Raw genomic sequence first — 18,194 nt, forward strand, 5'->3', positions numbered from 1 at the left:
CTTTGACACACTGATGTCATTTTCTCTAGATATATACCCAGTAGTGGGATTGCTGGATCATAATGATAGTTCTAATTTTTAATTTTTTGAAGAACCCCCGTACTGTTTTCCATAATGCCTGTACTAATTTAAATTCCCACCACCTATGTACCAAAGTCCCCTTTTTTCCACATCCTTGCCATTACATTTTGTCTTTTTGATAATAGTCATTCTAATAGGCTATCTCATCATGGTTTTAATTTGTAAAAATTAATAGTATCTTAGATTGAAAACCTAAGAGTGGAACAAACTAGATTATTTTCTATTAAAATGCCTTTTTTATTAAAGAAAGTTATGTCACCATATTTTTACTTCACTGTATTAAACTTGGTAATTATATGGCACTTGATACTTTACTCCTGTGACCTTTGTAGAAATGTCAAATAAGATGCCTGTTTCCCTCAAAATAGTCACAAGGGTCCTTAATTACTTTAAAAGAAGCATCTGAAATGGATGTTTAATAATCCTTTATCATAGCAAATAAGACAAATTTTAGGCATGATAGCACCATTTAAGAGTTGTTGGCTGGGCACGATGGCTCACGCCTGTAATCCCAGCACTTTGAGAGGCCGAGGCAGGCAGAACATGAGGTCAAGAGATTGATGGATCATGAGGTCAAGAGATTGAGAGTATCCTGGCCAACATGGTGAAACCCTGTCTTTACTAAAAATACAAAAAACCAGCTGGGCATGGTGGTGCACGCCTGTAGTCCCAGCTACTCGGGAGGCTGAGGCAGGAGAATCGCTTGAACCCAGAAGGCAGAGGTTGCAGTAAGCCGAGATCACGCCACTGCACTCCAGCCTGGTGACAGAGCGAGACTCCATCTCAAAAAAATAAAATAAAAGAGTTGTTAAGTGATTGAGTTTTATTTTATTTATTTCTTTATTTTTAATTATACTTTAAGTTCTAGGGTACATGTGCACAATGCGCAGCTTTGTTACGTATATATACATGTGCCATGTTGGTGTGCTGTACCCATTAACTCATCATTTACATTAGGTATATCTCCTAATGCTATCCCTCCCCACTCCCCCTACCCCACAACAGGCCCCAGTGTGTAATGTTCCCCACCCTGTGTCCAAGTGTTCTCATTGTTCAGTTCTCACCTATGAGTGAGAACATGCAGTGTTTGGTTTTCTGTCCTTGCAATAGTTTGCTCAGAATGATGGTTTCCAGCTTCATCCATGTCCCTACAAAGGACATGAACTCATCCTTTTTTATGGCTGCATAGTATTCCGTGGTGTATATGTGCCACATTTTCTTAATCAAGTCTATCATTGATGGACATTTGGGTTGGTTCCAAGTCTTTGCTATTGTGAATAGTGCCACAATAAACATTAAGTGTGCATGTGTCTTTATAGCAGCATGATTTATACTCCTTTGGGTATATACCCACTAATGGGATGGCTTGGTCAAATGGTATTTCTAGTGCTAGATTCTTGAGAAATCGCCACACTGTCTTCCACAATGGTTGAACTAGTTTACTACCATCAGAGAATACTATAAACACCTCTACGCAAATAAACTAGAAAATCTAGAAGAAATGAATAAATTCCTGGACACATACACCCTCCCAAGACTAAACCAGGAAGAAGTTGAATCCCTGAATAGACCAGTAACAGGCTCTGAAGTTGAGGCAATAATTAATAGCCTACCAACCAAAAAAAGTCCAGGACCAGATGGATTCACAGCCAAATTCTACCAGAGGTACAAAGAGGAGCTGGTACCATTCCTTCTGAAACTATTCCTATCGATAGAAAAAGAGGGACTCCTCCCTAACTCATTTTATAAGGCCAGCATCATCCTGATACCAAAGCCTGGCAGAGACACAACAAAAAAAGAGAATTTTAGACCAATATCCCTGATGAACATCAATGTGAAAATCCTCAATAAAATACTGGCAAACCGTATCCAGCAGCAAATCAAAAAACTTATCCACCACGATCAAGATGGCTTCATCTCTGGGATGCAAGGCTGGTTCAATATACGCAAAACAATAAACGTAATCCATCACATAAACAGAACCAATGACAAAAACCACCTGATTATCTCAATAGATGCAGAAAAGGCCTTCAACAAAATTCAACAGCCCTTCATGCTAAAAACTCTCAATCAACTAGGTACTGATGGAACATATCTCAAAATAACAAGAGCTATTTACGACAAACCCACAGCCAATACCATACTGAATGGGCAAAAACTGGAAGCATTTCCATTGAAAACTGGTACAAGACAGGGATGCCCTCTCTCACCACTCCTATTCAACATAGTGTTGGAAGTTCTGGCCAGGGCAGTCAGGCAAGAGAAAGAAATAAAAGGTATTCAATTAGGAAAAGAAGAAGTCATATTGTTCCTGTTTGCAAATGACATGATTGTATATTCAGAAAACCCCATCTTCTCAGCCCAAAATCTCTTTAAGCTGACAAGCAACTCCAGCAAAGTCTCAGGATACAACATCAATGTGCAAAAATCACAAGCATTCCTATACATCATTAACAGACAAACAAGATAGTCAAATCATGAGTGAACTCCCATTCACAATTGCTACAAAGAGAATAAAATACCTAGGAATCCAACTTACAATGGATGTGAAGGCCCTTTTCAAGGAGAACCACAAACCACTGCTTGCTGAAATAAAAGAGGACATGAACAAATGTAAGAACATTCCAAGCTCATGGATTGGAAGAATCAATATCATGAAAATGGCCATACTACCCGAGGTAATTTATAGATTCAATGCCATCCCCATCAAGCTACCAATGACTTCCTTCACAGAATTGGAAAAAACTATTTTAAAGTTCATATGGAACCCAAAAAGAACCCGCATTGCCAAGACAATCCTAAGCCAAAAGAACAAAGCTGGAGGCATCACGCTACCTGACTTCAAACTATGCTACAAGGCTACAGTAACCAAAACAGCATGGTATTGGTACCAAAACAGAGTTATAGACCAATGGAACAGAACAGAAATAATACCACACATCTATAACCATCTGACCTTTGACAAACCTGACAGAAACAAGAAATGGGGAAAGGATTCCCTGTTTAATAAATGGTGCTGGGAAAACTGGCTAGCCATATGTAGAAAGCTGAAACTAGATCCCTTCCTTATACCTTATACAAAAAAAGTGATTGAGTTTTAATTAAAGTTGCACTCTGAAATGGTGAAACTTTTATGCACTAGATTTATTAGAGAATAACTTCATATTAACTATTTTTAAAATCATTTTTAACTAATTGATTGGCTTTAAGTACTCTCACAGTGTTTTGCAACCATCATCACCGTCTCTTTCCAGAACCATTGCATTTTCATTTGGTTCAAAATGTTTCTTACTTTCTCTTGAGATATCTTCTTTGACCCATGTGTTTTTAAGAAGTATGTTGTTTAATCTCCAGGTATTTTGGGGTTTTCTAACTATCTTTCTGTTACTGATTTCTAATTTAATTCTATTGTTTGAGAGCAGACATTTTATGATTTCTATTCTTTTGAATTTCCGAAGGTGTGTTTGATGGTCCAAAATGCAGTCTATCTTGGTGAATGTTCCATGTGAGTTTGAAGTTCTGTCAGTTTTTGCTTGATGCATTTTGATGCTTTGTTAGGCACCTACATGTACGGATCGCTATGTCATCTTGTAGTATTGACTCCTTTATTTATTTACTTTTTTTTTTTTTGTGGGGAAAGACCTTTTATTTTTTTATTTTTTTTTTTTATTATACTTTAAGTTCTAGGGTACATGTGCATGACGTTTATATCATGTATAACTCCCCAATGCAATCCTTCCCTCCTCCCCCCTCCCCATGATAGGCCCCAGTGTGTGATGTTCCCCTTCCCGAGTCCAAGTGATCTCATTGTTCAGTTCCCACCTATGAATGAGAACATGCGGTGTTTGGTTTTCTCTTCTTGTGATAGTTTGCTAAGAATGATGGTTTCCAGCTGCATCCATGTCCCTACAAAGGACGCAAACTCATCCTTTTTGATGGCTGCATAGTATTCCATGGTGTATATGTGCCACATTTTCTTAATCCAGTCTGTCACAGATGGACATTTGGGTTGATTCCAAGTCTTTGCTATTGTGAATAGTGCCGCAATAAACATACGTGTGCATGTGTCTTTGTAGTAGAGTAATTTATAATCCTTTGGGTATATACCCAGTAGTGGGATGGCTGCAGAAAAGGCTTTTGACAAAATTCAACAGCCCTTTATGACTCCTTTATTATATGAGGCTCCTCTTTATCCCTGATAACTTTCTTGCTCTGAAGTCTGTTCTGTCTGAAATTAATATAGCTATTCCTGCTTTCTTTTGATTAGTGTTAGCATGGTATATCTTTTTACTTTTAGTCTATATTTGTCTTTAGAGTGGCTTTCTTGTAAACAATATGTTTTTAGCTCCACTCTGACAGTATCTTTTAATTGGTATATTTATAACATTGATTTTTGAAGTGATTATTAATATAGTTGAATTAATACCTACTATATTCTTTACTGTTTTCTATTTCTGTCTACTGTATTCTGTTTTCTATTGTTGCCCTTGTTCTTTGTTCCAATTTTTGTCTTTTATACTTTTTCTGCCTTTTCTTGTTTTAATTGAGCATTTTACATGATTCCATTCTCTCTCCTTTCTTAACATATCAGTTATGATTCTTTTTTAACTTTTTAGTGATTGCTATAGAGTTTACACTATACATTTGTAGTTAATCTAAGTTACAAGTCTGCTTTCAAATTACACTATACCAGCTGGGTGCAGTGGCTAACATCTGTAATCCCAGCACTTTGGGAAGCAGAGGCTGGCAGATCTGTTGAACCCAGGAGTTCAAGACCAGCCCGGGCAACATGGTGAAATCTTGTTTCTACAAGAAACACAGAAGTTAGCCACGCATGCTGGTGCATCCCCATGGTCCCAGCGACTTGGGAGGCTGAGGTGAGAGGATCACCTGAGCTTGGGGAGGTTGAGGCTGCAGTGGGCCATGATTGTGCCACTGCACTCCAGCTTGGGTGACAAAGTGAGACCGTCTCAAAAAAAAATTATACTGTACTGCTTATATTATATTGTACTGCTTGCGATAGCACAATATTCCTAATCCCTCCTTCCCATCCCTTGTATCATTGCTGTCATTCATTTCACTTATTTTAGGTATATATAAGCCTATATATATAAATATGAGCACATATATTCAAATACATTGCTATTATTAAACTATATTCTGTTAAACCAATTACAACTAAGAAAAAAGTTTTAATTTACCCTCAATTATTCATTCTGTCATGCTCTTCCTTTCATGATGTAGATCCAAGTTTCTGACATACATGTTTTTCTTCTCTCTGAAGAACTTGTTTTAACATTTCTTGAAAGGTAGGTCTGCAGGCTGCAAATTCCCTCAATTTTTGTTTGCCTGAGAAAGTCTATTTCTTTTTCACTTTTGAAGGATAATTTCACAGGGTACAGAATTCTAGGTGTGTGGTATTTTTTTTCTCTCTCAATACTTTAAATATTTCACTCAACTCTCTTCTTGCTTATGTAATTTCTGAGACATCAGAAGTAATTTTTGTCTTTGCTGCTCTGTAGGTACGATTTTTTTTCCTTGGGCTTCTTTGAATAATTTGTTCTTTCTCCTTGATTTTCCGAGTTTAAATATGATGCACCTAGGCATAGTTTTTGACATTGACCCTGCTTGGTGTTCACTGAGCTTCCTGGATCTGGGTTTATGACTGACATTAAGTTGGGGAAATTCTCAGTTATTATTGCTTCAAATATTGCTTCTGTTCCTTTTTCTCTTTCTTCTTCTTTTGGTATTCCCATTACATGTATTTACATCTTTCATGGTCGTCCCACAGTTTTTGTATATTCTTTTGAATATAAGTCTTTTTTTCTCTTTGCTTTTCTGTTTTGGAGGTTGCTATTGAGATATCTTGAAACTCAGAGATTCTTTCTTCAGCTGTGTCTTGTCTGTGAATGAGCCTATCAAAGACATTTTAAAATTTCTGTTCCAGTGCTTTTTTTTACTCTAGCATTTTTTCTTTAATTTTTTTCCCTGAAATTTCCATCTCTCTACATACCTTGTGCATTTGTTCTTACATGTTGTCTACTTTTTCCATTAGAGCCCCATAGCATATTAACCATGGTTGTTTTAAACTTAGCATGTTTTCAAGATTCATTCGTGTTGTAGCATACCTCAGAACATCATTCCTTTTTAAAGCTGATTAATAATCTGTTGCAAGTATATGCCTCAATTTGTTTACCCATTCATCTGTGGCTGGAATTGAGTTGTTTCCACCTTTTGGTTCTTGTAAACAATGTTGCAGTGAACACTGGCATACAAATATCTATTTGAATCCCTGTTTTCAATTTGGCTATATAGCTAGGAGTGGAATCGCTGTGGTCATAGAGTAATTGTATGTTTAGCTTTCTGAGAAGTCAGGATGTTTTCTTTAGCAACCACATCAATTTATATTTCCACCAGCAATGCCTAAGTGTTGCAGTTTTTCCACATCTTCGCTAACACTTGTTATTTTCTGTTTTAAAAAAATAATTATAGCCATAGTAGTAGGTGTGAAATGATATTTTGTTGTGGTTTTGACTTGTATTTTCCTTCTAATGATATTGAACATCTTTTCATGTGCTTATTGCCCATTTGTATATACTCTTTGGAGAAATGTCTTATTTTCTCTAGTAGTAATTTAAATCGATTTAAGTAAAATTTACTTTGTCAGTGTCAAACTAGATTAAAGCAATGCTTAAGCTCTATATGTATGAAAAATGTGGTCATATACCTCCTGACACTGCCATTCTCCAAGAGACAATAGCAAGTTTTAAGTCCAACAGAAAGGGAATTTTTATTTGATCTCATAATTCAGTGTAATTAGCCTAAACCTTCTTTTCATAGAAATTGTTTAAAACCTTATAAACATTGATTTCTCTGTATACTGATGTTTCCCATTTCCCTATACTTAATGATTCTTACCTTAATCTGTTCCTCAGAGTTCTAGTACATGAGGTTTTTCTAAGTAGCAGGCTTATATTTTAGTTTTATTTTGGTATCACTTTATTTTTGATAGGTTAAATGTTTAAACTTAATCATAGAAGCCAGTTGTCTTATACCGGTTGTCCTTGATAAAAAATCACTTTCTGTATTGGTATTTTTTCTCCTGAATTTAATAAATTCCACATTAGTGGTAATAAGTTGAGGCCTAGAACATGTGTCCTATTATAAATGAACAATTGGATATCATTAGGTTGTCCCCCCTGTCCTTTGTACATATATCTTTAGGTGTGTTAATCCATTCAGTAGACACATTAATGAGCACTGGTTGAAGTATAATATTGGAGGAAGTAAGGCTTGTTGACCTCAGCAAGGAGTTTAATACCTCTAATTAAATTAGATAGTCGACAGTCAGTATAAAGAAATAGCCATGCCTCTGGCAAGCTAGAATTATTTATGACTCTGGTCCTTTGCTTTAAACTTGGTAGGATAAAATCATTTATATCTATTTTATAGAAACTAATTTTAGTTCTGACTTTTTATTTAAAATATGTGATTTGTAAATTATTTTCAAACATTTTATTTTCTCAGAATGAGAAGTAAATATCCTTGGATCTATTTAAATGTAGCGTTTATATTTCTTGTGAAGAGAAGCTTTTTCAAGGCTCAAGACAGTAGCAGCAGAATATTTATAACATAGACTATACTTCTTGAGCAGATTAGCCAAACATTCAGTTTAGCTAAGTTTCTCTTAGAAATGTTGTACCACCATATAAAAATCCTGATATAACCCCAGTCCAAGCAATCTGTTCTATAAATTATCTCTACCTGAGGAAGATTGATGGAAAATGGTTAAAAATAATTTCCACTTAGCTGAGTGTATTCACCCCTAAAAATCAAAAGTGCTGCAAGCATTGGTGTAAAGTGTTCACAGGAGCCTCTCTCATTTCCTCTGTCTCCTTGTTCTAGCCACTTGCTGATACTCTGCTTCATAGGTAGCTGAATCATCCTTTTAGAAGTTTGATGAAGATCAAGTTGAGATAATTGTAACATACTTAGTTGAACTCTCTAGTCTATCTTTCATTTCCTGGACCCCCCAAAATAGGGGGAAAGAAGCACTTTATTTAAGTCCATTTCCTCTGAATTACTATTAGTGTAATGGAAAGTGTTTCATTTTCTGTCTTGAAGTTTAGTCACAATAGTTGTGCAAATAAATGAACCTTGTAGTGCTGCTTGGTCTGATTTTTTATTTTAAATCTGTTTTTCTTTATTTTGGACAGAAATATAAGATACTTTCCAAAGAACTATATACTCAATATAGTCTGGAAAATGAATTTGTTCAAAAAACAAATTTAAGGAATAATTTTTAAATTTTTTCATTATTTTAGTAAAAGTGAAGTTAGGATTATATTTAATAAATTGTGTGAAATTATACTCATTGTTTGAGTCCCAAATATAACAACCTTATAGAAGAAACTGCCCCTAACTCCAATTTTTGCATATATACTCCTGATGACAAGAATAGAGGATTGAGAAAACAGAAAATATCAATGGTTCAGTGCAAGTTTATCTCACCACAGTAAATGTTATGTTGGTGAGATAGCAGAGGCCTCTCATTGTATAGGAAATAAAACTTTTTTTTTTTTTTTAAGACAGAGTCTCGCTCTGTCACCATGCTGGAGTGCAATGGTGCAATCTCTGCTCACTGCGAACTCCACCTCCTGGGTTCAAGTGATTCTTCTGACTCAGCCTCCCGAGTAGGTGGGACTACAGGCATGCACTACCACACCCAGCCAGTTCTGGTATTGTTAGTAGAGACAAGGTTTCACCATGTTGGCTAGGATGATCTCGATCTTTTGACCTCATGATCTGCCCACCTCAGCCTCCCAAAGTGCTGGGATTACAGGCGTGAGCCACCGCACCCGGCCAGGAATAAAACTCTTTAATTCCTCACTATGGCCCTACGTAATTTGGCCCCACCAGCCGCCTACCTCTAGATCTCATCTCCTGTCTTTTTCCTTTTCATTTACCATAATCTGGTCTCACTGACTGTCATTCTAACCTTCCAACATGTCAAACTCATTCACATCTTAAGGGCTCTGTACACTTACTACTGTCTTGGTGTGAAATGTTTTTATCCACATTATCAGACTTCCTCATTCTAATTGTTCTGTTCTTAAACTCATGTGACAGTTTCTTAGAAAGACCTTTTTAGACCATCCTAGCTAAATAAGCCCCCTTCTACTCAGGAACTTTATCACATTACCCTATATTATTTTCTTTATAGATTTATCACTGTGTAAGTTTATCTAGTTTATTTTTGTATATGCTTATCTGACTCCTCCCACTAGAATATCCAGGTCATGAGAACAAGGACTTTGTCTCTTTTGCTCACTGCTATATCTCCAGCACCTAGTACCAGGCCTATTGGCATTTAACAAATGTTTGTTCAGTGAATTACCACAGCTACCACAGCCACAAATCAAAAGATCTATAGACACCTTTGTCTTAGTGACACACTTATCAAAGTGACATATTTAAATAAATGCCATTAACTGCAGATAGTTCTGTTTTTATGCTATGTACTAGGTAATGATAGGAAAAAAATGCAACTTAAGTATCTTTTCAATAGTCACCAGTATTTATTGAATGCCCACTCTGCTTAGGCATAGTATTGGATGCTGTGCCTGTTGTTTTCAAGAAACTTTTCCCGATTGCTAAAAATGAATAATCTAAACAGCAAGTGAATGTAGGAAAATATGTATGACTGCTAGAAAGTATATTAAAGCATGTTTTCTCACATGATTGAGGGATATATCATAGAGTGTGTTTTACTGAGTGTGAGTGCCTGAAAGATGGGGGAAAGAATGGGGACTTGGGGCAGTAAGAATACTAAGTTAGTTTCTACAGATATACCCCTATCTCCTGAAGTAACTGCCTAACCTAATTAACTTCTGTATGTTCTTCAGCTTTTAGTTCAAGAGCTATTATAGATCCATGTCCTTTGTTATTTGTATTCAGAAAAGTATATTAATTTTTAGAGCATCATTTGTATTTTTAAATTATTTATTTATTTATCGTATTGTTATTTTACTCTGGCTCCTCCACTGTACACAGAGCTTCGAGAGCGGAGACCATGTCTGTTTTTACTCATTGTTGCATCTGCAAAAGCTAGCATTTGGTCAGCTCTCATTATTTGAATGAAAGAAGGTGGATATGAAGGAGGGAGGGAAGGAAGAGAGAAAAGACTTTTAAGACCTCATGAATTAGTATGTACGGTATGTGGGATGAGTAGCATGTGATCTAGGACAGCAGTAGAGGAATAGGAAGGAAAGTACAAAAAAGGAATATAGTACTTTTTTTAAAAAATGAGCTCGTTAGAGATGTAGTAAGGAAAATAGAGGGAATCAAAAAAGACTAAAAGACTATCAGGTTTTAATCCTGAGTGATTATAATTAGTTGTTAGGTACTTTTAACACAAATGGAGAAGTCAGGAGGATAAGCTGATTTAGTGAGAGACATAATACAGTTCCTTTATAAGAATTCTAGTCTCCAGCCCCAGATAAATGATATTATATGGCACTGAGGAAATCTAGAATTGACTCTGGAATTCCTGTTGGTAATCATGGAGAATGAGTGCATTGCCATAAGGTGAATGTCTTAGCCCATTCAGGCTGAGATGACAAAAATACCATAGACTGAATGGCTTATAAACCACAGAAATTTATTTCTCACAGTTCTGGGGGCTGAGAAATCTAAGATCAAGATGCTCACAGATTCATTGTCTGGTGAGGGACCACTCCCTCGTTCACAGATGACCATCTTCTCATTGTAACCTTACATATAATAGCAGAAGAGTCAGGTAAGCTCTCTGGGGTCTCTTTTGTAAGGACACTAATCTGTTATAAAGGAACCCTCATAACCTAATCACCTCCCAGAGTCCCCTACCTTCCACTACCATCGCATTGAGGAGTAAGGATTTCAGGATATGAATTTGGGGGGTGGACAGGATGCAAACATTCAGTCTGTAGCAATGGGTAAACATCTGATTTTCACAAAAGAACACGGAGCAGGCCATAGACTATAGAAATTAACCAACATTCATGAGCTTCATGTCAGTGCCTGGCAAAATAGGATTATTAAACAGATGGTTTGTGAGCACTTAGATAATGAAGTGTAGTGATCACTAGGAGCCACCATGAGTTCACCATAACAAATCACATCAAAATAACTTAATTTGTTTTAATAGGATTACTAGATTAGGGAAAACCATAGACTGCAATAAAGCATTTAACTAAGTTGCTTGTGGACAAGTTGAAGAAATGTGGTCTTCATAACAGTTTGGTAAGTATATTCATGAATGATTATATAATCATATTCATAGCACATAAATTAATTATTTAACAAGAAGCAATATAGGGAGGTGGTTACAGTATAGGTTCTGGAACCAGCCTGCCTGGGTTTGAATCCTGGCTCTGCCACTTACTATTTGTGACCTTAGGCAAGTTACTTCATCCTTTTAAGCTTCAATTCCTCACCTGTAAAAATAGGGATAATAATGGTTATTACTACTTCTTAGTATTGTTTTGAAAATTTAATGAATTGTCACAAACAGTAAGGACTTAATAAATACCTTTAATAAATATAGGATGTGGATTTTTTTAACCAGGAGGAAAGCCTGTAATGACTTGCTATAAGGCTCTTTTTTTTTTTTTTTTTTTTTTTTTTTTTTTTTTTTTTTTTTTTTTTTTAATTTTTTTTTTTTTTTTTAATTATACTTTAAGTTCTAGGGTACATGTGCATAACGTTTATATCATGTATAACACCCCAATGCAATCCCTCCCTCCTCCCCCCTCCCCCTGATAGGCCCCAGTGTGTGATGTTCCCCTTCCCGAGTCCAAGTGATCTCATTGTTCAGTTCCCACCTATGAGTGAGAACATGCGGTGTTTGGTTTTCTCTTCTTGTGATAGTTTGCTAAGAATGATGGTTTCCAGCTGCATCCATGTCCCTACAAAGGACGCAAACTCATCCTTTTTGATGGCTGCATAGTATTCCATGGTGTATATGTGCCACATTTTCTTAATCCAGTCTGTCACAGATGGACATTTGGGTTGATTCCAAGTCTTTGCTATTGTGAATAGTGCCGCAATAAACATACGTGTGCATGTGTCTTTGTAGTAGAGTAATTTATAATCCTTTGGGTATATACCCGTAGTGGGATGGCTGGGTCATATGGTACATCTAGTTCTAGATCCTTGAGGAATCGCCATACTGTTTTCCATAATGGTTGAACTAGTTTACAATCCCACCAACAGTGTAAAAGTGTTCCTATTTCTCCACATCCTCTCCAACATCTATTGTTTCCTGACTTCTTAATGATTGCCATTCTAACTGGTGTGAGATGGTATCTCATTGTGGTTTTGATTTGCATTTCTCTGATGGCCAGTGATGATGAGCATTTTTTCATGTGTCTGTTGGCTGTATGGATGTCTTCTTTTGAGAAATGTCTGTTCATATCCTTTCCCCACTTTTTGATGGGGTTGTTTGTTTTTTTCTTGTATATTTGTTTGAGTTCTTTGTAGATTCTGGATATTAGCCCTTTGTCAGATGAGTAGATTGCAAAAATTTTCTCCCATTCTGTAGGTTGCCTGTTCACTCTGATGGTAGTTTCTTTAGCTGTGCAAAAGCTCTTTAGTTTAATTAGATCCCATTTGTCAATTTTGGCTTTTGCTTCCGTTGCTTTTGGTGTTTTAGACATGAAGTCCTTGCCCATGCCTATGTCCTGAATGGTACTACCTAGATTTTCTTCTAGGGTTTTTATGGTATTAGGTCTAACATTTAAGTCTCTAATCCATCTTGAATTAATTTTCGTATAAGGGGTAAGGAAAGGATCCAGTTTCAGCTTTCTACTTATGGCTAGCCAATTTTCCCAGCACCATTTATTAAATAGGGAATCCTTTCCCCATTTCTTGTTTCTCTCAGGTTTGTCAAAGATCAGATGGCTGTAGATGTGTGGTATTATTTCTGAGGACTCTGTTCTGTTCCATTGGTCTATTTCTCTGTTGTGGTACCAGTACCATGCTGTTTTGGTTACTGTAGCCTTGTAGTATAGTTTGAAGTCAGGTAGCGTGACGCCTCCAGCTTTGTCCTTTTAACCTAGGATTGTCTTGGCAATGCGGGCTCTTTTTTGGTTCCATATGAACTTTAAAGCCGTTTTTTCCAATTCTGTGAAGAAAGTCATTGGTAGCTTGATGGGGATGGCATTGAATCTATAAATAACCTTGGGCAGTATGGCCATTTTCACGATATTGATTCTTCCTATCCATGAGCATGGTATGTTCTTCCATTTGTTTGTGTCCTCTTTGATTTCACTGAGCAGTGGTTTGTAGTTCTCCTTGAAGAGGTCCTTTACATCCCTTGTAAGCTGGATTCCTAGGTATTTTATTCTCTTTGAAGCAATTGTGAATGGAAGTTCATTCCTGATTTGGCTCTCTGCTTGTCTGTTACTGGTGTATAAGAATGCTTGTGATTTTTGCACATTAATTTTGTATCCTGAGACTTTGCTGAAGTTGCTTATCAGCTTAAGGAGATTTTGGGCTGAGACGATGGGGTTTTCTAAATATACAATCATGTCATCTGCAAACAGGGACAATTTGACTTCTTCTTTTCCTAACTGGATACCCTTGATTTCTTTCTCTTGCCTGATTGCCCTAGCCAGAACTTCCAACACTATGTTGAATAGGAGTGGTGAGAGAGGGCATCCCTGTCTTGTGCCAGTTTTCAAAGGGAATTTTTCCAGTTTTTGCCCATTCAGTATGATATTAGCTGTGGGTTTGTCGTAAATAGCTCTTATTATTTTGAGGTACGTTCCATCAATACCGAATTTATTGAGCGTTTTTAGCATGAAGGGCTGTTGAATTTTGTCAAAAGCCTTTTCTGCATCTATTGAGATAATCATGTGGTTCTTGTCTTTGGTTCTGTGACTTGCTATAAGGCTCTTAACCAAGCCTGTCCCATTTGACATTTTTGTCCAAAATGTAAATGAAGACACTGGAATTTGAACTTAAGGATAGCCCAAATCTGGCAGAGTGCCAGCACATGAATAGCAGAGTCAGGTTAACAATAGACCTTCATAGGCTTAAAGATAATCTGAACCTGGCAAGGGAAAATTATGAAATCCTCCTTTAGTTCTAGCACTCAGTTGTACCTGCTTAAAAGAACTTCGTAAGAAAAAGACTTAGAAGCTTGAATTGACTACAAGTTCCATTTGAGCCATCACTTTTAAAATGAAGAAAGTAATTTATTGAACAGACCAAAGGAAGAAACAGCCCCATTGTGGGTTTACTGTATTGTCCAGAGCGTGTGTTGATACTGTATTCTATTCCATACACAAGTTTAATAGAAACATTAGTAAACTGAAACTGTAACCCAAGATAATGAATATGTTTGTTAAGAGGAGCTAAGAAGAACCCTTTTAACCTGGAAAAGGAAAGGTGAGATGTATATTAGACTGATCTTCAGATAACGGAAAAGATAATATATAGAATACAGATTCGATTTATTTGGTAAGACTCATTTTGGAAGAGCTAGCATCTGGAAGACAGTTTGACAATTTTTAGCTTAGTATTAACATGTTCTAATGATTGCAGCTCTTTAAAAATGAAATGGGGGCCAGGCGTGGTGGCTCACACCTGTAACCCCAGCACTTTGGGAGGCTGAGGCCAGCGGATCACCTGAGGTCAGGAGTTCAAGACCAGCCTGGCCAACATGGCGAAACCCCATCTCTACTAAAAATAAAAAATTAGCGGGGCATAGTGGTGGGTGCCTGTAATCCCAGCTACTTGGGAAGCTGAGGCAAGAGAATCTCTTGAACCCAGGAGGCAGAGGTTGCAGCGTGCCGAGATCGCACCATTGCACTCCAGCCTGGGCAACAAGAGTGAAACTCCGTCTCAAAATAAATAAATAAGAAATGGGTTGATTTGTGAATTCATAAAATCCCCAACCTTAGAAGTATTCAAGCAGAGGCAGGGTGTCTACTTGTCAGGCATATGGTGGCACAAGCTTCTGTGTTGGGTGGGAAATTAGAACTTTAAGGTCTCTTCCAGTATTAACATTCTAGTGTATTTGAGGACTTCACTTGTACACATGTTGAATTTCATTTAGCTGCTTTGTCTTCTTCAATTAATAATAGTCATCTGTAGCCTATGTTATATACCTTGAGTTCCAAAATGACTTCAGTAGCAGTTGAAAGAAATTTAGAAGAGTAGTTTGGTTGCCAATCATTTTAAGAGACCTATCCCATGTACAGAAGTCTTCTACTCTATTTCAGAAATGAATTAGCATCTGGGTCAATAAACATATAGGTAGCAACTTCTTCAGTGGTTTTGGAGTATAGCAAAACCTACTGGTTATCCATAGGACACAATCTTTTTTTTTCTTTCTTTGAGATGGAGTCTAACTGTGTCGCACAGGCTGGAGTGCAGTGGCATGATCTCAGCTCTCTGCAACTTCTACCTCCCAGTTTCGAGGAATCCTCCCTCCTCAGCCTCCTGAGTCGCTGGGATTACAGGTGTGTGCCACCACACCTGTCTAATTTTTGTATTTTTAGTAGAGACGGGGTTTCACCATGTTGGCCAGGCTGGTCTCAAAACTCCTGACCTCAGGTGATTCGCCTGCCTCGGCCTCCTGGAGTGCTCAGATTGCAAGTGTGAGCCACCACACCCTGCCCCATAGGACACAATCTTGTAAGTCCATAGAGATAGAAATACGTAAAATCAATATTAAGTAATATATAAAGTATGTCAAACATACATATGCCTGAAATTTCTATTAATGCTTAATCATTAAAAATTGATTCTTTCAGTAGTCTTTCAAAAATTCCCAAGACACATAGCAATGATTAGCAATTTCTCAATTTGTATCTAATTACTATATAATAGATTTTAAAGATATAAAAACATGCCTCATTATAACAGCCTAAAATAATTACTTTTTTAGCATTTGAATGTAAATGATAAGGGATTTCATGAAGCTTTTCCCTTAAAATGTTTGAACGTATTTAGAATGACTTCGTTATGTACATGGTTCTATGCCAGAAATCTTCATTACAAGAGCTTGGCAAAAATATGTTGCTCTTTTCCATTAAACTTATTTAACAGACTTTTAATATCATACAGAAGATATTTGAACAAGCTTCAGTTATAAAATAAAAGTACACTTGCCCTTTTTTCTCGTTTCTTTAGATAAGTGGGCACTAGAAATTATAGATAGTTTTGGCAAGAGTTCAAGGGTTAATGTAGCAGATAAATAAAAGGAATTTTCTGTAAATTGAGACCTGCATTATTTCAGTTGTCTTGTCTTTCCTTACCTAACTCATTTAATTTTAAAAAGTAAATACCTAAATTCTTCCTGACAGTGTGCTCAGCTTTTACTATCGTTTATTACTTCAATTATACTTGATATCACTTAGAACAATCTGCCATTTGGAAATCTCAGTATAGCCTGGAGCTTAGTATTAGATCTGGCTGCTATTGTAACATGTACAGCATATGACATTAATGTATCAAAATTAGATTGGATCATCCCTCCTGGTTAAATTTATTTCACATTTCTTTTGTATTCAGTTAACATAAACCTATTAGGGAAGCTGACACATGGGGATGGCTGTATAGGAAGGATATTTTTAAAGTATTTTGATTAAAAAATGAAATTATGAAGCCATGGCTTTTCTGAGTTGTGTAATCTTTTTTGCTTTTTAAAAATGTCACAAAGCCCAAGTCCCACACGTTTATATTATTCAACTTGTGTATGTATATAAGGAGTTACTCCAGGATTAAGGAGTGACAGAAGAGAGGCTTTCACTAATTGGACTTAACTCCTCTCTTTGTTTAAGTCATATTTTAAGTTATTTTTCCTACCCTATGTTCATCCTTAAGCCAAAATAAATGACGTATTTCTGAAATAGAAATTGCCCGTATATTAGATGATAGCGTAAATATTGATGACAGTTATCCCAGGTTTACTCTTCTAAACCTTTCCACCTGCCGTGTGTCTAGTTATCTGAAACTAATGGAAATCCCATGTAAGATCTGCACTAAAAGTCAACTCAAATGCTCACAGTGGCAGAATCAATAAATGTACTAGTATAATGAAATTTTATAATAAAATGCATTATTCTATAGCATTCTCTCTGAAGAAAACTCAAGACTAAAGGGCATTAAGTTCATTTTTTTGATACCTTATCAGAAATCCAACTTCTGAATGTTTTGTGTTTTTACAGTTTTAATTATCATAATGTTAACTCTCCCTGATTGCCAGAAACACCTTTGTAAGCAAGCACCACAAACATTTAAATAACATCTTGAGGGTCTAACAATTCTCAAGATATCTATTTGGAAGAATTTTTGAGTTTCATAGGCAAAGAAAACCTGGAAATAAATTTGTTAAACCAAATATAATCAACTTTCTCGTACTCAGTTGGGGATTATCCAATTTATGAGTTATTTACTTCTTTTTTTAAAACAATCTTTTAAAAGATCTGTTAGTGGAGAATTGGTGCAGTTGCTGGTTAAGGAGAGTATTTGGGCTGTATGTGAATCTTTTTAAATCTAAGTTATCTGTTTCCCATTGATTATTGACAATTGAAATTCTCTGGTCTTCTGCAGTGTTTCCTAATGTTTTTGAATGTTTGTGTTTCATATGTAAAACTGATCAAGTGCAATTTAACGATTTTTTAATTTCGTTTTTCCCCTTTTTATGTTGTATGTGACTGTAGGACTGTACTCAAAGAGCTTTTAAAGCAGTATAAATTATTTTCTTGTTTTTCCAGTTGAGACATTTGGGAAATGATGAAGTGCACATTGTTTGGTCAGAGCATACTAGAGACTACAGGAGAGGAATTATTCCCACAGAATTTGGTGATGTCCTTATTGTAATATATCCAATGAAAAATCACATGTTCAGTATTCAGATAATGAAAAAACCAGAGGTAAGAACTCCTTATCTTCCATTTTAATAATAGATTTTGGTTCTGTAGGGGTTCATTGGTTTCTTTCCATATTACAGAATAAAATTTGGAGTAGGCATCAAGTTGCAAAAGTGAGGGTAAATGTAACATAGACCCTGGTAGCTACATGGATTGCCTAAGCCTGGTTCAGAAGGAGCTAAAACAGAATAA

The 18,194-nt window shown here is 36.4% G+C and overlaps 1 protein-coding gene across 16 annotated transcripts in view; it reads left to right on the forward strand.

Annotated features, from left to right (window-relative positions):
- The window catches only part of RALGAPA1 (Ral GTPase activating protein catalytic subunit alpha 1), a 323,646-nt gene that overhangs the window by 271,070 nt on the left and 34,382 nt on the right, over positions 1-18,194 (forward strand). For all 16 annotated transcript variants that reach the window (XR_004431673.1, XM_033188254.1, XM_033188250.1 and 13 more), the window contains one exon: positions 17,847-18,005. Coding sequence is in view for 15 of the 16 variants with exons in the window: in XM_033188254.1 (XP_033044145.1) it covers positions 17,847-18,005 (159 nt within the window). In the remaining variant the exon portion in view is untranslated. The remainder of the gene's footprint in view (positions 1-17,846; positions 18,006-18,194) is intronic.

Source organism: Trachypithecus francoisi, unplaced genomic scaffold (assembly GCF_009764315.1).
Source record: "Trachypithecus francoisi isolate TF-2019V2 unplaced genomic scaffold, Tfra_2.0 Lachesis_group3, whole genome shotgun sequence".
Taxonomy (NCBI): domain Eukaryota; kingdom Metazoa; phylum Chordata; class Mammalia; order Primates; family Cercopithecidae; genus Trachypithecus; species Trachypithecus francoisi.